The sequence below is a fragment of the Mytilus galloprovincialis genome, chromosome 11 (assembly GCF_965363235.1).
Source record: "Mytilus galloprovincialis chromosome 11, xbMytGall1.hap1.1, whole genome shotgun sequence".
NCBI lineage: Eukaryota > Metazoa > Mollusca > Bivalvia > Mytilida > Mytilidae > Mytilus > Mytilus galloprovincialis.
In genome coordinates this window covers 16,024,357-16,046,630 of record NC_134848.1, presented here as the reverse complement: position 1 = coordinate 16,046,630, position 22,274 = coordinate 16,024,357, and the positions used below count along the sequence as shown (strand labels likewise).

Genomic DNA, 22,274 nt, shown 5'->3' with positions numbered 1-22,274 from the left:
TGTATAGGTACCGAAAATCGTTGAAGAGCTATATGTTAAAAATACCTAAAATAAATAGCCAAATTCATCTAAAGCCAACTTTGCCTGAGGGAGTTGAAACCTTAGTTTCATAATAATTTCAAAATTTATAAACGGACAATTTTAGTAAAGTTTGTTTAATCATGTCAGTACCGATGCACTGACTACTGAGCTGATGATACCCTCGGGGACTGATAGTCCACCAGCAGAGGTATCGACCCAGTGATGTAAAAATATAAAACAACACGTTTATTAATTTATTGCGTCCGAAGCGCTTTTCTGGATTTACCTTCATCAGGAACGCTCAAAGCCAAACATTTGATATCCGAAGATGTATAAGTACCGAAAATCGTTGAAGAGCTATATGTTAAAAATACCTAAAATAAATAGCCAAATTCATCTAAAGCCAACTTTGCCTGAGGGAGTTGAAACCTTAGTTCCATAATAATTACAAAGTTATGTTTGATACTTTCAACAAAATTCAGAAAAACATTTAACGAAAAAAACAAATGCATCACAGTGAGTTAACAAAGTTTTGTGAAAAGTTAAGCAAATTATTAACAAAAAATATAGTATTTAACGACTTTTAAAAAGTGTTACATTTCCAATTAATGATGAGTAAGAATAAACCATATCGCTAATATGATTTGGAAATATGTTCCGCTTGAACTTTTGATGTCAAATAACAATCACTTTTCCATTGTGGCGTCATATGTTTTCTAAATCCTTTATGACGTAAACGTTTTACGGGAACTTTTGTAATTTCTACTGTTGATCTGTTACCCTTTTTTTCTACTACAGCAGATTTATAACTTTCTAAATGTCTTTTCATTGTGTTCTCATTTTTCGTATGAATTGACATGCATCGTCATTTGCTCTGTGAAAAACCTACTCTGATCGTCTAGCTGCTTCGAATGACAACTTGTCTCCAAATAGATTTTGATTGACAGGTAACCGGAAGTTAAACTCGGGGGCTCGATATGGATTTCGAGGGCTGATATCGATATTGGCCCCGAGGGCTGATAACCAACCTTGACTTCCGGCTATTATTTACCATGCAAAAACGTACATAGTAGTACAAAATGTGTGATAATCTATAATACCAACTCTTCGTTAATTTAAATCCTCTTCACATCGCTTGTTTACGAAATTTGCTAATCTGTTTCAAAATAACAAAGCTTTTTAGAAGACAGTTATAACTGATAATGTTTCAATAATGGAAGTTTAATAGCAGAAAAGAATAAAGATTCTCAGTCCTTGTTTTTGCGGTTAAATCCATTGGAATTTTGGCGGAAATTTATTCACTCTAGATTAATCTTGAATTTAGCAGATATACATATTTAAAGGCTTTTTATGGATAAAGTCAAAGGATTCCAAATATCTGACAAACAAATCAAAAACCAGAAGAGCGCATATCCTTCACTTTATTTCAGATGTAAATGCAAATGTTTTACCCAGGCCAAGGTTTACATGCCAAACATTTATCCCCTAATTTCTCATCAGTAACATTCTTTAAAATACATGTAGTTTATAATTATATGACACAAAGAGAACACTTCCCCAAGGGTGACTGGGGTATAGAAATATGGTCACTTTGGTCGTCTCCCGACCGGCAGTAAAACGCTTGCCGAAGTGGGGCGTCTGTTTGGTTGTGCGGGATGTATAAAGTTCACAGTCACGTCCGGTCAGAAGGGGGACGTTAAATCCGATGTCTCGTGTTAAGAGAGTGCCATGCTGTTTGCACGTTAAGAACCCTTGCAACAACTCTTTGAGGGGTCCGTAGGTGGCCGGCTGCAAGGCCAAATTTCTGTCCCTGTCCAATATACCCTCATTTTCCAGTGGCAGTCCAAATTTATCCGACCATCATCCCAGATGGCCTCTATTGGATCAACCTACCTATTGTTTGTGTTGTGAGCTTGTTCTCGTCCTGAATATGCATGAAATATTTGCCACTGGACGTTAAGCAACCAACAATCAATCAATCAATCAATCACAAAGAGAACAAAATCATCTGCATAGTTTCATGGTTTCAATGCATCTGATAAAAAAGTAGCTACAATGTATTCAGATAAAAAGTATACTTTTCAGGCCGATGGTCAATTATATTTTTATATCTTTTACCGTATGTCATTTGAAAACATATATATGAGTAACAGGACGCTTCGAACATGTAGTTTTTGTAACCCTTTAGGAGCGTCTGATATCAACCAACTTTGTTTGTCGGTGCTCGGTTTCCTCAGTCTTAAGTTTTATATGGTGCGTATGTATGTGTTTTTCTTCTTGGTCTTTGGATAGGTTTGGGTTTTTTTTCGCCATAGTTATGGCAGTTCGTTTTTTCACCAATGATTTAACGTACTTCGTTTTATCTTATCATCTTTGTTATAGTCAGTAATATGCCATGTGCTTTTCACTCGTTTTTTTAGTTTCTTACGTTTAATTTTGTCAGCGTTCATGAACCTCATTTTGCATATGAGATAACGTTTTTGACATTATGATGATAATCTTTTTTTACACTACTCGAGCACCGAGCCTTCATTAACATATAGCTTTTGGGTGTCGATGTGTTGCCTTTTCTCGTCAGATGTATCTAAAATTGTAAAACAGGACACAATGAAAAGTGGCAAGTAGATAAGGCAGCAACCATTTGATTTTCTGGGGGGGGCTTTTTTTTTTCTGTGCAAACTTTTTTTTTCGCCTTCGGCGAAGAACAATCTATTTTTTTAGCGACAAACCGAAGACAATTTTTTTCTTTCAATTTTAGCATTACATATAGTGGCAGCTGAGGGTGAAACAAACATTTTTTTTTACTCAGGGTCCAAAACAAATTATTTTTTTCACCAAAACCTGGAAACAAACTTTTTTTTCCAAAAAAACCATAGCCCCCCCCAGAAAATCAAATGGTTGCTGCCTAATGCACCTTTAAGATCAGCTATTTTGTCCCATCAATTTTAATTTGATTATACACGTCTTAACAACATGAACAACTGTTTGTCTTCCTTCCTTATATCAACAAGACAATGTCATTGTTATTAAATCTTTAATAATTTTTCGTTTATTCTTGCAAATATAAAAAAGAACTAACAAGAGAATAAAACAACTACCTCAAGCAGAATGATTTAAATTATAAAAGTTAGTCTACAATGTCATACACCGTGCCAGAAACAACTCTTCCAGATAATCAGTTCAACGACTATACCACCCACGATTCAACCGACAACTGTTCCGGAAATTTCTTTGGTAACCTCTTTTTAGAATGCACGCTTATTGTGTTTTTCGTATTCCATTTTGTTATACACAGAATTGATAATTTCAGCAAAAATAGCAATTTGTTTTGGTAGAACTGCAGCTTCCTATTCTAGATGTGGCTCTGTACTTGTATGAAGTTCTAACTGCTAATAAAATAGGAAAACAACGCCTTATCAATGTCATTCAGCATCAAATTTTTTCGTTTTTTTTTTATTAATAAAAGACACATAATCGAATACCCTTGGTGTATAAAAAGATACAGTTGGAGAGCTGTATGAACAGTAAGATTAATAAAAGATAGAAAAATATTTCTGATATCATTTGCATATCTATAAATACTTGAATTGGATTGGTTAATTATAACTTTTCTCTTGGTTTACACTTCGATAAACCATGTTTCCGAAACTATCTTCGTTATCTTTTCATGCGAAATTGCAGGGATACTGGAATTTTCAGCAAATTGAGATTATAAAACAGTTGCATAACAGTTGTTTCTATTCTTATGCATATAAAACAAAAACAGAAATAAAATAAATGCCCTAAAGCTTCGAAAATGTATAAAAATAAAAGTTAAGTAAAATTCCGCGAAATTTCATGAAGGATTTGGCGAATTTACGTCATGGCAAAACGCGACATTACACGAATGATAGTTTTCAAGGAGAAGACTATTTTGTTACGTGTACGCTTCAAAGTTAAATAATTTCTAATTAAAATGAAGATTTCCAGGTAGGTGATATTTCATTTTAGATTCTGTTTCATTTATCGGACATTTATGGTTTTGAGAAAGTCAAGATGGCGGCGTACTCCTTAGTTACGACATGCCATTGTGCTTTTGATGGTAAATATAGTAGCCATCAAACAAATAATGTAAATTAATAATCGCGTATGTTTGACTGGTTCATTCAACCTATGCCAACATTTTGAAATTTAGGTATAATATTGTGTGAAAAAATGTTGGTATAGGTTGAATTATTTGTTACAGATTAGGTGTTATAAAAACATAAATTAATTAGGGGCTAATCCATTTACAACCAGTTTAAACCTAACGTTAAAGTATACTCATTCAATATACAATTTCTTTGACAAGTACTAGTGAAAATGTAAGTAATTGTGTGTGTTGAGGATCTCTATCAGAGGCGGATTTAGAAAAAAAATTTGTTGCTTATATAGGGAATCATTGAAACGTGACTGGAGCGGGCCCTCTCTTAGGTTACTCAGTGGGCCCCCACTTATGAAAATTTATGGATCCGCCAATGTCTATTGTAATTTAATATTATGAAATGATGGGAAAAAAGAGGATTTTATGAATTTCTATTTAACTTGAGGAACAATCATCTAGTCATATTAAATATCTATCGGTGTCATTTTTATATCATGAATAATATAAAAATATTTAATGATAAAAATATTAAATTTTATATAATATAGATTCCTTCAAATACAAGGGCATACAAAACTATTGAAACTTGTGTATTTCATATATACTGACTAATGTAAAATAACTATTTTAAATGTTCACTACATGTATTAATTCCAACAAAATTCACTAATATGATTGTCTCAAAAGTCATAATATAAGATATGATGCTGCATCTGCACAATCATGTAGTGTCATGTTGTTATTCTTGAGTCTCTTTGGCCAGTTTCACTAAACTATCTAAGGAATAAGACACGTCTTATGATGGTTTTACGGCATATTCAAGTCCTTAGTGGGTTTGTTTTAAAGTTGGTCACAAAGTAAGGACTAAACAAGAGGTTTCTAGTAATGGTCTTATGATAGTCACAAGTTTGTTTATAAAATTACTCTATATTTTTATATTAATTTTGCAAATTATCTTATTATTACCTAATTATCAATTCGGATGATGGAGTTTCAAATTAGAGACACAATATGTAACCAGAAATCTCACAACTCAAAATAACGAATAAAAACAAACATGGAGTACTTTAATTTCTAAACTAAAACAAAGTAAATAAATGGTGCACTGTCCCACTGGAAAGTTGCTGCCTATAATTTTAATGTATATCGATTTTTTTTCTCAGAAAAGAAACAAATAAGTTCAGAAATTATTAATAAAGTAATAACCTTTTTATGATAAAATTGTTTTTCTCTGTAAAGTTACCCTGTTTAACACATTTCTAAAACATTTATTATACTTCACATTTACATATCTCAAACTTACTTTGTTCTATGGAATCGCTTAAAGCTGTATGCGCCTTTGTTTTATTCTGCATCAAGCAAGAACTTGTTTTATTCTGCATAAAACAAGAAAAGCACATGAGATAAATTTAATTGGAAGACATGAACGGAGTTTGTCGTTTATATTGAAATCAGATGTCGATAGCAACTGATTGACAAGTCAAGATACATCCTGACTTAGATATTTGTGTTTTTCAACGAACTATTATTCGATATAATCAAAACGTTGAAATTTTGGTTTTCGAAAATCAGGGGTAAACTGAGAATAGAAAAGTAATTTGTGTCAAGGCCCATTATTTAATTAAAAACTAACCCGTAAGATTTAATTTTTTGTTGATCGTGTTGGGTTCAATTATTTGACGTATTATGGTTTTGCTTTGTTTTCAAAATGTTTTAAAGTTTTACCTAGAAATGGATCAGTACCGAGTATGTTTATCACGACCGTTAGTAAGGTTATTTGTGTTTAAAAATGTAGTTTAGTACTAATTTGGTAATTTATCACGATTATGTTCACATTGTCAATGATCATAATAAGATCCTAGTAATCAAAACTATACTTTCAAGTATTTCTTTATTGAAAATTTTCAAGTCATAATATAAAATATGATATACATCTTTATTTCGTTTTTACACTTAAATCTCAAATTTGGAGCCGGACTTATGCATTTAGAAATTTTTTAAGAAACTAAGGTTTTCAGCTCATTAAAAAAATATCTTACATTGATTTGGTTATTATCTTATGTCTATATGGTCATAAACATATAATTTTTCAACTGTATCGATTATTATCTGTTCCTGGCTTATTGAGTCTTCTTGGTCAAAGTAGTCTTCTTGTGTTGAAATATTTTCTGTAAGGGTTAGCAAGTATTGATTTTAAATATATTGTATACTATAGTTAAATCTTGTGGGTGCATTTACCGATTCATTCATAAACGTATTTATTGATCATATAGATTGCGACATCGGCGTGGTTCTTTCCAAACTTTCATATTATCATGACATTCGTTCATCTTTTATCATCATATTCCCAATATATAATCTATCAGGAAGATGGATTTGAGAATGAACAGAAACAATGTCCACGTAATTCATCTATATGTATAAAGACTGCTGTTTGAAAAGGGGTACATACACATTTTCATAAAAAAATATAAATTAACATGCACTCATCAAACAGCTTTACACGTAAGAAAACAATATATATAAAGAATAAACCATACATCTTTCAAATCGCGACCGCTTCAACTTATGATACTCGTTGAGTATCTTAATGATTATTTGAAAGCAGTTTACTCTTCCGCTGTGTATTTTCATCAGATAGATAACTACAAAGCTTCTGAAATTAATATGAATTTGTTGAAAGTAAGAATTAATTTCAATAAATATAAGGAAGACTTTAAACTGAAAAATAAACAAAGTCAAAGCAAATTAAAATGTTGCCTTCAAATTTTCAATGTTTTGTAGTAGTAACATGATAAGTGCAAATTGTCGTGACAAATGACAATAAAAATACTTATTTTTTTTGGCTTGCGTTAAAAGCGTTTCATTATTTAACTTTAATGAATATGAAATCAATTAGTAGTAAATGAATGCACCATGTTACAGTTATCAGAAACCACAGCTGTTGATTTTGATTTGTAAACAACATATATGACCAAAAATAACAGATATTTTAAGTTTATATTAGTTTTAGCTTCACAGTTTATCAATCATTATACTAACTTCAAATACATTGTCATGTTTAAATGGAGACAAAAAATAGAAAAGAAGATACCAAGATTAAAAAATTGAACAACGCAATGGTAAAAGTAAAGAAGAAAAACCCACATAAGAAAATAACAATCATGAAACCATTTAACAGAAAACTAAAGCAACAAGAATCGCAAATGTTACCTTATCAAAAAGACGAAAACCCGATTATCTTTTTATCGTTCTATAACTGGTCTTTTATTTATCCCTAAGACAGTTTTACGCTTGACGAAAGCAAGCTTTATAACGTCTCATCTCGCATTGTGACGTCGCTGATATCTTCACCTGTCACATTGTGACGTCGCTGATAAGGCCAGGTCTCGTTTTGAAGTTTTGATACGAGAATTACAGAGTGACAGAGCAGGCTTATATAGGCTAAGGGAAAAACGATAAATAGAGTTACCTTTCGTCTTACTTACAACATGCATTACATCTCTGTATACGATAGGTTATTATCAGTCTATTCCATTGGTAAACCATGTACAGTGAAACCTGTTTTAAAAGATTACTAAAAGGAGAGCCAAAAAAAGTGGTTTCATCTGACAGGTGGTCTTTTAATACAAGTTAAATCTATTTAAAATGCACAATAAAGGGATTTAAAATTAATGGTCCTATAACACAGGTGTTTGCTTAAAACAGGTGGTCTCTTTAGCATGTTTGACTGTATATACAAAAAAAAAAAGATGTGATATGATTGTCAGTGAGTCAATTCTCCATTTGAGACCATGATAGTTTTAAGTAAACAAATATTGGCCACCTGACGGCCTTTCAAATTGAGCAAAATCCATACTGCATAGTAGTAAAATATGTTTTAGATTGAAAAACACTTTGAAGTGATAAATCTAAACGTATTAAAAGGCAAAATTCATGGCCAATATCTAGATAAATTATTGTAAAAGAGGGACGAAAGATACCAGAGGGACAGTCAAACTCATAATTCGAAAATATACTGACAACGCTAAAAATTAAAAAGACAAACAGACAAACAATAGAAAACTAGACACAACATAGAAAACAAAAGAATAAGTAACACAAACCCCACCGAAAACTAGGGGTGATCTCAGAGGCTCCGGAAGGGTAAGCAAATCCTGCTTCACATGTGGAACTACGTTGTGTTGCTTATGTTATAAGCTGCATAACAGTCCGAAATATTCAATACTCTAATAGTATGCATCTATTATTAGAACATATGTTTTTGTTGTGTATGGTCATCTGAAAATATATAAGCGTAAATGTTAATTTCAATATCAAAACAATATTGCCACATCATGTGCTTTTAAAAAAACTAAAATGTATAGACCTTGAACATGTTGAACTGGCTACGAGAAAAGACGACAGATTTGTTAATCCTCCGTTTTCTAAATAAAATATTGTACAAATAAGTTTCATATATAGAATAAAAGTACAAATTTTAAATTTTTTTCTGTTTCTAACTGGGATTATGTATACATGTATACATATCTTTGATTTGTTTACATGATAATATTAACTATATAATATGATTATGCAGTATTTTAAAATGATGGACCATTGACAGTTTATTGAAACATATAGACATTCTTTTTTCCGATAATATTGTACAAAAAAGTTTCATACTTAAATCGATGTACGAATTTCAATATTATTTATGTCTTTATTGAAACTGTAATTAATAATATACATTATACATCTTTTTGATTGACTAAACTGACATTTAAACATTGACACTTAGAGTTTACTGGAACATATAGACATATTCTCAAACATTTATTCGGCCGTATTGGGTGTATTAATACTCGCCAACCAGGCATGGGGTAATCGTAATAAGTAATCGTCATCAGCTGTAATCGATTTCATTTTCCAGTGTATTACTATGTAATCAGTAATCATGTCATTTCTGATGACAAGAAATCGAAATGTAATCGATTACATTGCAAAAACATATGATTACTTGATGATTACAAATCTTGTATATATATGCGTGAAAATAGTTTTTGATAGACAATATGAAAATGTAAAGCATGAATGAAAAATCATGAAATTAGTATTCACTATGATGGGACTCTTTTCAATGTGATAAACATTGTATCATCTTTATAACAACTTTTGTATAACCAAGCGTTTTATTTTGTTAACAGTTTATTAAAGGAATTTGCCTCTCCAGTGAGATTGAGCTCTTATGGTATAATAATATGCCTTCAAAGCATTTTTGTTCCTTTATTGAACACTTCTGATATTAACTCCTATTTCATATAAGTTTGCCTAATATTTTGATAAAACTATATTGAAATTAAAAAGCAGAAAAAATTTAGTTCCAATTTGACTTTGATGGTCGACATAAATGCATGAGCCAACTTAATTGGAATTTAAAACCAGATTTAATTTTATTGACAATTTGAATAAATTTTGTTTTCAATAAATGTTGTAATATATATATATTTAAAATTTGTAAACAAAAAATGACAATTAACCTCCTTATATAAATTAATTTATTGTGAAATTAAAGGCAATAAAATTTAAATATACCCAAGCCCACCTATTGTTTGTTAAAACAAATGGAACTAGTGATTAACACCTGTACACACATTTATGGACAAGACAAGACAAGAGAATTATGTCCCCACAGACAATAAAAATATACTTAATTGATTTTTCATTATTTTTCCAGGTTGGTTTGTTAATTAGGCAGTTGGTTAAAATTTGTAGAAAAAAACAAAGTTATATCTTAAACATATAGAAAGGATACTTATCTATAGCTACATGTATGTGATCAAATTACACTGTACTTGTCTCAGTTCTTTAAATAAGATGACAAAATTATGGCTTTAAAAAATATGAACAAAATTAGATTTTTCATGAGGATAAAAAGTTAAAAGAAATTTTCAATATTGCAGTATACAATGTAATCATGAATTCTACCCATCACTTAACGAGAACGTTGTTTACAAAATAATACATTGTATTAACATTTAAATGTAGCATACTATTAAATGACATGTTTTTAATATCGCGATCTATTGATAACAAGTTAAATTGTTCCTTTGTTTTGGTGTTTAAATGCACACCATTATTTCAAACGGCGTTTAATTAGATGTGCATCTTTACAATACATACCAGGTAGATTGTATAACGTTTAACTAGACACACACTATGGGTTCGTATTAATAGTTATGTTTTTGATTGATCCTTTGCAATTAATGAAAAAAAGAAAACATCAAGTTAGCGTATTAATTTCATTCGTCCGGAGCTCACAATTTTCTACATTTGAAAATCCTGTACCAAGTCAGGAATATGACAGTTGTTATCCATTTGTTTGATGTGTTTTATCATTTTATTTTGCCATTTGATTAGGGACTTTCCGTTTTGAATATTCCTCGGAGTTCAGAATTTTTGTGATTTTACTTTTTACATCATTAAAGTTGGTGTAACAAGAGGTACACTACCGTATTCAAAAAAAATATACTTATCAACTCATTTTGTTACATCGGATACTGGAATTGAAATATGAAATGTGTCAAAGAGAAACCAACCCGACCAAAGAACAGACAACAGCCGAAGGAATGAAGAAATATGCCACCAATATGTCATCATCACAGCGAAAAAAATCCTGCATCTGGAGGTTAGGATTCAACTGGCCCCTAACTTTTTTTATACAAGTTCATTAAATGATAACCAATGATATGCATTTTTTTGTTGTAATTATACGCAAATAGTTATAGTAGACAAGAGATGGCTATGTCATAGCCTATAAACGAAAACATATTGACATAAACACTCTTAAATGTTATAATTAAAGAAAATCATGACTGTCAAACAAGTCAGATGTTTAGCTAGCTATAAAGAACAGGTTTAATCCACCATTTTCTACATCAGGAAATGCCTGTATCAAATCAGGAATACAGGAACAGGAGTTGTTTCTCTTTAATTTTATTTTGTTGAGCTTTTGATTTTGGCATTTGATAATGCACTTTGGTATTTTACTCTTAAATCCCTAAAAAAAACGTGGAAAGCAGTCCGCATTGTATGAGTAATGCTTTCGTATGATTATAAAAAAAACAAATTAGTATTAGTTATTGGATGTAAGGCGTTTTCTGATTTGCTGACAGTGTGTGTATATGAGCTCATAGACATCGTTTACTTTTCTACATTGGCTAGAGGTAAAGGGCCTCTGGCCTTTGGTAGTTTTGTATGACTTTTAATTTTAGTTTCTTGTTTATAATTCAGAGTTAAGTATTACGTCCATTATCACTGTACTAGTATAGCTATGTTTAAAGGGGCCAGCTGAAGGACGATATGGATGCGGGAGTTTCTGGCTACATTGAAGACCAATTGGTGGCATTCGGCTGTTGTCTGCTCTATGGTCGGGTTGTTGTCGCTTTGACACATTTCCCCATTTCCTTTCTTATTTTGTTACTTGTCATGTGACAGCTGAGACGTCATCAACGTTTTTCATGATTTATTTTATCTTTAAAAGAAATTAAAAATTAAATTATTAGGATTGATCGTAAGACTTTTCTGTCTGTTCGAAATGACATAAACAATCTGGTGCATACTTTAGAATAACTCGCTGCGGTGTTTTTTCAGAAAATAATATTACACTCATTTCTCAAGTATTAACTTATTTTAGGTGATATAAGGAAGAATGACCTATTTGTTGTCGGAATCTCTCTTGGTGGTGCTGTCACGTTTCAAATTCTTGTTATTATCATTTACTGTGTCATGAAAAGGAAAAGGTAAACACTGTATTAGATCAATACTAAATACAAACTGAAGTACATACCAAGACTTTTAATAAAAAAAGAATGATTATGAACACCCGAATTCCTTGCTCAAGTTTTTTTTTCAAGTTAAAAAGGAGCATATTAACTCTAGAACGGTTTATGACTCACATCAAAATTCAAGCTCTTCCTGCGTGTTGAAATTTTAGCATTGTGTTTCATAAAAATTACATAAGACAAGCTTAAGTTGGAGTACGGAAAAAAAAACTGGAACGGACGGATGGACGGACGGACGGTTTAAGCTTAAGGTAACACTAAATGCCTCAATTGCCTACGGCTATTGCATTAAAAAGAAGGTTCATATACCTATACACTATTTTAGAAAAATCTATGTTCGCCATACAATTGTATCTGAGTGTTATTTTCTCCATAACCGCATGTTTAGGAATAATTAAAACGTTATAAAAGTGAAAATGGAAATAGGGGATGTGTCAAAGAGACAACAACCCGACCATAGAACAAACTACAGCAGAAGGTCACCAACAGGTCTTCAATGCAGCGAGAAATTCCTGCACCCGGAGGCGTCCTTCAATTGGCCCGATAACAAATATATATACTAGTTCAGTGATAATGAACGCCATACTAAACTCCAAATTGTACACAAGAAACTAAAATTAAAAATAATGCAAGACTAACAAAGGTCAGAGGCTCTTGACTTGGGACAGGCGCAAACATGCGGCGGGGTTAAACATGTTTATGAGATCTCAACCCTCCTCCTATACCTCTAGCAAAATTAGAAAAGTAAACGCATAACAATACGCACATTAAAGTTCAAGAAAAGCCCGAGTCTGATGTCCGAAGATGTAGCATGATATTTTGCGCGATATAGAACATAAGATTCATTGCATGCTTGATGTTTGCTAAACATCCAATGGCAAATATTTTTAGAATTATCAGGACAAGAACGAATTTATAATCAATAGAATGAGTAAGTTGTTTTCTTTTCAGCTGGTTGCTTAACGTCCAGTGTCAAATATTTTATGCATGCTTAGGACGTTAAATAAGTGAGCTCTGCGTGGTATATAGATATAAGAAGATGTGGTATGGGTGTAAATGAGTCACAATTTGTAAAAGTAAACCATCATTGGCCAACGTAAGGTCTTCAACACGGATCCTTGGCTCACAACGAACTGCAGACTATAAATGACTTGTGTAAAATCAATCAAACAGGAAAACTACTAGTACCAATATAAAACAAAACGAGAAACACTTATGAACCACATCAACATACGACAACCACTGAACGTCAAGTTCCTGACTTAGGATGGGTGCAAACAAATGCAGTGGGTTTTAACGTGTTTTGATAGGTACCAACCTTCACCCTTACCTGAAACAATAGTGCAACATCACATCATAAAAAGACGCACTATAAAATAATGCCTGTTTAGTACGTGAGCTTTGTGTGATATGCCTGCTAGAAAATGGCGATAACTCTTAAATGTTATTGAATAAAAGAAGGTTTAAAAAGTAGGAACATATATTTGGCCCCGTAACAGATCAAATAAGGATCACCAGACTTTCATTTCAAGGGTACAGTAACGTGCAGATAGCATGACACTCGTCAATGTTCTTATTTAATTTGACGCCACTGCGTATACGAACATTCAGCAAGACCACACGAACTCCCAAATTAACAAAGAACTAGCATCAAGACGGAAAAAGTCCAGATACAGATTTTTCACGCATTTCTAAGCTCGGTCCAACTTTTGTTTTGTTCCTGTGTTGACGGTATCACTATGACTTTAAATGAAGAACAGCAATAAAAGCGCTGTTCCTTTGCTTTGTTAAGATGATTTTTTTTAAAAAGCAGGACATGCGTTTTGAGTAAAAAAAACTAAGGCAGACTGAGAATCTTTGCAAACAAAAGGAGGATGACAATCTATATATAAAAATTCAAATAAACTAATAAAAGAAAAGGCAGGACCGCATAGAGTGGAAAAAAGACAGGTCGGAGTTTGAAACTAAAAACAGAAGAATTTTTGATCCTAGCCCTACCATAAAAATCAAATGAAAACTCCCTTAGCTAACAAAAATAGACTTTTTTTTAAATATTTAGAATTTTGTATAGCTTTTCAATATTGTCGGCTAACGCGAATAGTCGATTCTTATGATTTATCTATGTTATTTTATAATTGATTGATTGATTGTCAATGTCTTAACGCTTCCTTTTAATGCATCATTTGGACTATTTTGTATAATCCATTTTTTTACGTAAGAAGCCGGAGTGCCCGGAAAAAACACCAACCTTCTATAGGAAAACTGACAATTCTCATCATTTAGTATTGGAGTCGAGTGGACTCGCACGTGCGTAGTTTGAACTCACAATGACTCGCTAGTGATTACAATAGAAGAACTGCTTAGACCACTTGGCCACCAACGCCATGATTCTATAATTCAGTATATAATCTTAAAGAAGTCATCTAACTATATGGAATTACGGGGAAAGATTGAGTTATAATATATAAATAACATGAATAACAATCTGATATTTTTAGGGAAAAAGCAGAAAAGAGAAAAAAAGACCATGAGACATTCATAGCATCAATTGAACATAACGTGCAATCAACGATACACAATGGTGACGATACTAACAGCCACGTGGTACAATCACGCGAAACAGTCAATCAGTACTACGAGAGAAGAAAACAGATTAACAGTGAAAAAAACAAAGCAGAATTTATTCTACTGGGGATGATATGAAGTTATTTAGAAAAATAAATTATTTGATTCTTTATTATCCACACATATGAATGCCATTTAGATTTTACAAATATTCATACAACTATTGTCATTCAAGACCGTGTTTTACCAAAACAGAGCCATCGATAGATGCAGGATCATAAACATTGAGTAGTTACGATAGTTTTCCAGTCAGACGCTACAAAAATCCATAAATCTTAAGAAGTCTTGTGAAGTACGAGATTTTACAAATATCTATATAACTATTGCCATTCAAGACCGGGTTTTACCAAAACAGAGCCATCGATTGATGCAGGATCATAAACATTGAGTAGTTACAGTAGTTAACAGTCAGACGCTACCAAAATCGACAAATCTTAAGAAGTATCGTGAAGTACGATATTTTATCAATTCTATACTGAAAAATCAGATTCATTTCCCATATACAATATACTGTTCCCAGATTGATTGGATAAAGTTCTGAACACGTGACCTTTGTTTTCAGACTATGATGTTTTTTATCGCCCTTCATTGTTTGTTCCTCTGTGCCGACGTCAATGTTTTGGTGGTGTAAAAGTTTGTATGTTTTAATATGCCCATGTAAATATAAGAGCTTGAAAAGTTCTATAATTCTATCTTACAATATTTCGATGCGTATTATAATTTGTACGAATTACAGACCAAAAACAAAATTTTGTTAAACACATTTAAGTTTTTTGATTGGGTTAAGTACTTAGTTTATAATAAGAAATATTAATTCGCATTAAAAGAAGTTGTGAAGGTTGACATGCTTTTGAACCGTTCGTCTTGCGGTCATAATTTTGCTGTCATCATGCATACGTCTTGATAATATGCGGAGTATTCTTCCAATTTGAAAGAAGATTCCCATCCACCAATACAAGTATCACTCATGAGTACGATACTGACACTACAGTCTTAAAATAAATTCGTATTTTACAAAATCAAAAGTGAGAAGAAAAGGTCATAATACATTATTTTCCAATTTATTTCAAAGCATTCGGCTGCATGTTATTGAGGACAAGGTCAATGTTATAATAACACAAACACATATTATAATGACGAAATGCACATAATATAATGACAAACGACAAATATTATAATAAGAAAAAAAAAACGCATATCATATAACAAAGTGTACATATTATAAAACAAAATGCACATATTATAATGACAAAAACTCAAATTATAAAGACAAATAACACACATTTTTTGACATATAATGTATATATTATAAGGCTTAAATTGTTTCAATAAATATTAATAATGCTACATTGAAAACAAAAATTCAACAAGAATTTAAACAAAAATCACCGGGACAACAAACAAAAACAAAAACAAAAACAAAACCTCTACATTTTTGTATGTAAAAATAAAAAAAGCAACAGCATAATAATAAATAAAAAAATACATTTCAGGGTAAATAACGTAAATAGTGATGAATAAAAAGTATTAGCAATATTTAAAACAACCTTTATTCTATATATATGTAAAATATGTCGTTTATCACAACGGCCATTATTTCAATCTGTTAGATATATGCATACAAAATTTATTTTGCTGTCATCTTTTAAATTACCATTAATAAATATTAAAAGTTTTCCTTTGCAAAGGGAATCAGATATTTTTCACAGACTTGCTTCACATTTTCTGACATTGGTTTGGGTCCACAAAAGAATACCTTCTTCTTTCCCTTTCTTTTAGATACTATTTCGGATAAAAGCTAAAATAAAGAAAAAAAACCCATCTAATATGTATTTGGCGATTTTTAATTAAATATACATTTTAGTGTCAGGTGTGTCATGTGTTAAAGATGACTTTTTCTAGATCTGGTAAATTTCAACTTCCCTTTTTTAGATTTCAAAATCATAGTACATGATTAGTCTATATTTCTATGCTTAAATCTTTGAATTCTAAGACTATTCGGAATTTAATGTGTCCTCTTTTGATGAATGTAACCTACCGAATTAGACTTGTAACCGGGATTGTACTAATATGTGCAATACGACAGGTGCCAAAGGATCTGTTTACCCTTCTGGAGTACCTGAGATTATTCAAGCTTTTGGTGTGGTGTGTGTTGCTTTGTCTTTAGTTTTCTATGTTGTTTTTTATGTACTTGTCTGTTTCCTCTTTAGCCATGACGTTGTCAGTTTATTTTCAAAAATACTTCTGGGATCTTTCGACACACTTTTTTGGAGACTACGTATTTTTTTTAAATTAAAAAAGATAAGTATTGCATAGTATAGTATTGTTTTGTTTTGTTTGTTGGCTTGAATTCTACAATTTAGCGACGTAAGGGGAGATTACATTTATGAAAAAGAAAAGAAAACCGTGACAATTACACCATTTTCACGCATGCGTAAAAGCAGCAACAATATTACCTTATCCCAGTCAGGGCGACCTGGTTGGGTACGAGCTTCTAGACCTGTAAAAAAGTCTTTACTTTCTCTGCGATGAGCCAAGTCTAAAGCCAGATGCAATCCCACTCCTTCCATGTTCGACTTCTTGACTGCTGACGTCATGAACAAGTGTAAATCAACAAGGTTATCTTCCATTGAACTAAGCAAGGCCTGTTCTGTCTCAAGTTCCTTTAACACATGCGTAAACCATTCGAAACATCTCTGGTCTCTATTTACCCATATGAAATCTACCTAGAAAATTAACATTGCATATTAGGGAAAATAAAACGCTTGTTTGAATTCAAACATATGCACAATGAAAATGGCGGACATTAAGACGCAATATACAATTGATGTAGCAATTTCTTTAAATTATGATATTGAGGCTATACAACTATGAAAATAATAATATAGTGATAACTAATGGTCACATGTTTGGAAAGCCGTAAATATCAAAACAAAGGTATTATCTTATGCTAAGACCGCTGGGAGTACATATAAGCTGGCGATATTTTGCCTTTTCAAAATCAAATACATAATAGGTAAAATTTTCAGAAGCGTACACAAGAACGTCGTTATTGGGTAACAACGTCCTACACAATTGAAAAAAGACGTGATGTTGTTTTTAAATTAGGAACCGAACAATGAAATAACCAATAACTTTTTTTAATTCTGAGACGACTAATTACGTTCATAGTTTTGAATAACAGAATGTACATATTTATATTAGTTTACCTTTTTGGCGTAGCGGGTTGTTAAAAAGTGTGCACCCCTCTTTTTACATGTGATTTCAAATACACAGAAACAATATTGCAGTCGATTGTTATGATTTGATTTAAATTAATTCTATATTCCTTTTTCAAGGAGAAAATCATAAACAAAGAGACGTTGATAACGTCACAGTCACATGACAAAAATGATCTCTGTCAGCTGATATAGGCAAACAGCTGTCAGCCAATCAAAAGACGTGTTATAAACATCCAAAATTAAACTATTAGAATCAAGAGATTGAAATTTACTTACCTTTTTTACTCTCTGTAAAGTCTCTGTCGTATCATTGTAATAACAATGACTACAATTTGGACATTTCTGCTTCCTTTCTCTTAAAGTGTGGACTAAACTTTGAATTATTGAGGCCATTGGTGTTACTCCTATCCCTGCAGCTATCAAAATGGAATGATCGGTATTCAATGCCTCTCGTGAAGGGCTTCCGAATGGTCCATCTAAAAAGCACTAAAAAGTAACACGATAAGTATTTTATTATTTTTTTTATTTCAAAATACACATTATGCATAACCATTGGCCATGTAGGTAGCCAAAAGCGAATACAGTTGTTATAAATCCCTAAGTTATTGACAAAAAGGTTAACCAATCCTGTTCAGAAAGTTTTTATTAAGTTTTTCCCCTTCTGATTTTGCCCTTTTCAAACATTTTCAATCATTTTTTGCAGAAATGATACAAATGACGTAACGTTAAATAAAAGTCCATATGTGGTCACTTACCAGATATGATTACAATCAATTATGTATGTTAACTTACTCTGATTTGAATGTTTTTCGATTTCATTTGTATTCGTCTCTGCTTCACTATACCAACCTTCAACGATAAAATTCAAATTGCATTTTTCTAGTTTAGACAATTCGTAATGCTAATTCATTTTTGGTATACATTATCTTTGAAAATATGTTTGCTTAGCAGTAAACGTCAGCTATGTTGAAAAATGAGCTTTTTTGCGATTCAAAGCTGTGTTATGCTTGAAATCGCTTTGTTTTTGGTTGGGTTCGTGTTGCTTAGTCCTTAGTTTTCTATGTTATGTCTTCTACACTATTAATATTCTGTTGGTCTTTTTACTTTTAGTCATGGCGTTGTCAGTTTATTTTCAATTTATGAGTTTGACTATCCCTCTGGTATCTTTCGTCCCTCCTTTATACCAGTAGTGGTATCCTTTTGGGCGTTTTGGTTTGAATTTGTTTTATGCATCCGTCTTTGTATTACATTACCGATATCTAATACTTATAAATCAAGTTCACCTCATCAATATTTGACAATCCTCCTCTCCTTTGTCTTTGATTTTTGGCAGGTTCTAAAAAATAAGAATTAACCATGTTACATATTGAGAAACGGATCACATGCATTCCTGTTATCTATGATAAGTTTATTTATAACCACTTGGTCGATCCCACTGCTGGTTGAGATTTATTTTCCCGAGTGTATCACCAGCCCAGTAGTCAGCACTTCTGTGTTGACTTGAGTTATCATTGATATGTTTATAATAATAAATTAACTGTTAACAAAACTTTAAATTTTGGAAATACTAAGGCTTTTCTACCTCAGGGTTAGATTACCTTAGCTGCATTCGGCAAACTTTTAGAAATTTTTGGTCCTCAATGCTCTTCAACTTCGTTATTTAATTGACCTATTAAACATTTTTGTTTCGAGCGTCACTGATCAGTCTTTTGTAGACGAAACACGCGTCTGGCGTAAGTGTAAAATTTTAGTTCTGGTATTTATGATGAGTGTATTCATAAGTAGACTTAACCTAAGTGCTCAAGTAATGTAGACTTGTTATCTTTGTCTACACTAGGCTTTCGTCATGTTGCTAATGTAAAAAGAAAAAAAAGTTAAAACTCTTAATCTAGCGTATCCATGACGAGTTTGTAAAAGGTTGTGAAACATTTCTTCTCATACGGAATTACTTTAAACCAATTACATGTAGTCGGCTGTTTAATGATTTATCATCGATGCTGTACACCTTCTTCTGTATTTCAAATTACAAGTACTCGCGTAATGTTGAGGTTGCTCGCCACTCATATATGGTTTTAGCTATGTATGCCACATTTTTTTTGAAAGTTTTCGTTTTCAATATTGTTCAACTTCATGCTTGATAAAGTCTTTAAATATTTTTGATTTGCACACCTTTTGATAGGGATATAACGAGTATCTAAGGTATCATCTCATGTTTAACATGTTGAGAGTTTCCTTTTGGAACTCTGCGTTTGACTGACAGTTTTTCTACGTCGCTGGTTCTCCCAAGATGGAGCGGTCTACTCGACACAAGCAAGTTCATCGCCATTAAAAACAAAAAGGGCGTAAGGAAGCTTTGAATATCAATAACCAATGATATATCATTGTATTACTGACTTATAGTAAAGTTATGAAATTGACAATCAAAATATAATCTGTAAATTCAATTTATGAAAAATGTGAACAAATATTTATTGCTGGATAACAGTGCTTAATTTACAGCCACTTCTTTTCAAACAGTAATATCACCATTTGTTTACTAAACTGATACAGATGTTTACTTTAATCAACCATGATACATGTACACATAAACCCATATTAACTAATTTCATTCTCTTTTCAACATGTTCAAAACGTGTTTATTATTTTTCTATTTGTCTTTTTTCTCTTTTATCCGTGGCGTTGTCAGTTTGTTTTCGATCTATGAATTTGACTGTCCCCCTAGTATCTTTCGCCCCTCTTTATATGCATTTCAATATTAAAAGATTACAATTTCTGTATTCATACTATTTCAACAATTCCTAAGTGTATCAAGTCCACGTATAGGTGTAATTTAATATCATTGTTTTAAAAAAACATTTGTCCATCTTACTTCCTCAGTAGATAAAGTCCGAATGGGTCTACGAAGAAATGCGCGTCTGGAGTATTACATTATAATCCTGGTACCTTTGATAACTATTTACTAGCATTTTAGGTGGTCATGTATGTCAAGTCAGCATTTTGTATCGTGAACACTTTTTATTGACCTAATGTTATGTTCTTACCATCTGAGCCCTTAGCAGTTTCTGTTATATTCGATCTCGTTCTTCCCGTGATAGATTTGATCATTTCTAACCATGAAAACGACCTTCTATGACCTACATCCGGGTCATATTTGGAAATGAATTTATACAAGGCATTTGTCCAGTTTCCTCTCTTCCGAATATGTAACCATAGTACATCTGCCAAAGAAAATCAAATATATATGGTAGAACATAACACTGCGGGGAGACAACTCTGTAAAATCTGCTAAACGTTTTAATCAAGTTCTATTATTAAGGAAATGTTAAGACTCTAAATGATCAAAATAGACAACTTTCGAATTCGATGCATTTCCGTCGAAAACTCTGGTTTTAGTGAACATCATTCGTGCGTTTAAGGGCATCGTCACTTCCGTTCCACTGTTGAGCGAGTTGTTGGAAAACAATAATACTATAATGCACGAATTGTTCGGCAAATTAAATTTTCATAATTGACAATCAGCACTGCAGTAATTAGGGAATTGTGATTAGTACTTACGAAACAAAAATTATTTCTAGTTTATCCTGCACAATGACGATCACTAAGACGCTTGATGAACGTTAATTGTGCAGGGAAACAGGCGATCCACTCTATCTTGTAAATGACGTCATAAAGGCGCGCATAATTGAAGAGTTGTTCCAGTGACGGATGAACTCGAAAGTGGTCTATAAATGTTGATCAAACTGATATATATCCGATGAATCCTATTCAATTTTCCGATGTGTGTGGTTCAAATTTTTGGAAATTTTATATTTTTGTAAGAGGGTCACTGTAAATATTTTGTCAAAGTTTTATGAAAATTAAACTAGCCAAATTTATTATAGTCAAGGTTTTGCAGACTACCTTAATATAATTATCAAACTTTAGGTATGCTGTTTTTTTTCTTATTGGTACCATTAAGCGTCAAATCTACGTTTTATTAATACTTTAATCTATTTTAAATTGCTCAATTCTCAATTTATAATACGGTACGTGCCTTTTATACTAGTTAAAATCATGTTTTCCCATAACAATTTAAATTTCGTACACATAAATGAATATTAAAATGCAATTAATCAAAACATATTTTAAATTAAGACTGGGAAAAAAGCAATTGTTAAAGTATAACTACACAAATATAAATGTAATCTTTCAGAGTAGTTTTGTAGTTAGGTATATATTTGAAAAAAAATATGTTTCGTTCTTTGATATACATATACAAAATTGCTAAAATAAATGTAGTACTGTGCGTTACCTGAATGTTTGAAATAATAAAAACAAAAAAAATGTTTTATCAAACAGTTTTGTTTATTAAAAAACACATAATAAGTACAAGTTCTCAGTTTGTACTTAAGTGACTATCAGCACATAACAAAATAAACACTGCTCACAATATTGATAAAGCTTTTCAAAAATGTATTCAAC

General features: G+C 31.9%; 1 protein-coding gene and 1 long non-coding RNA gene across 2 annotated transcripts in view; one reads left to right on the top strand and one right to left on the bottom strand.

Moving 5' to 3' along the window:
- Positions 1-10,272: 10,272 nt before the first annotated feature.
- On the top strand, positions 10,273-15,715 carry LOC143051748 (uncharacterized). Its single transcript, XR_012970892.1, has 3 exons — positions 10,273-10,346; positions 11,820-11,925; positions 14,466-15,715. It is a non-coding gene; the product is annotated as an uncharacterized LOC143051748 (long non-coding RNA).
- Positions 15,716-16,001: 286 nt separating this feature from the next.
- Positions 16,002-22,274, bottom strand: part of LOC143051741 (NADPH oxidase 5-like) — a 35,291-nt gene continuing 29,018 nt past the window's right edge. The window contains exons 9-14 of the mRNA XM_076224652.1: positions 20,855-21,031; positions 19,097-19,149; positions 18,606-18,662; positions 18,090-18,299; positions 17,049-17,318; positions 16,002-16,390 (exon numbers count right to left, since the gene is read on the bottom strand). Coding sequence (XP_076080767.1) covers positions 16,259-16,390; positions 17,049-17,318; positions 18,090-18,299; positions 18,606-18,662; positions 19,097-19,149; positions 20,855-21,031 — 899 coding nt within the window. The 3' untranslated portion in view covers positions 16,002-16,258. The remainder of the gene's footprint in view (positions 16,391-17,048; positions 17,319-18,089; positions 18,300-18,605; positions 18,663-19,096; positions 19,150-20,854; positions 21,032-22,274) is intronic.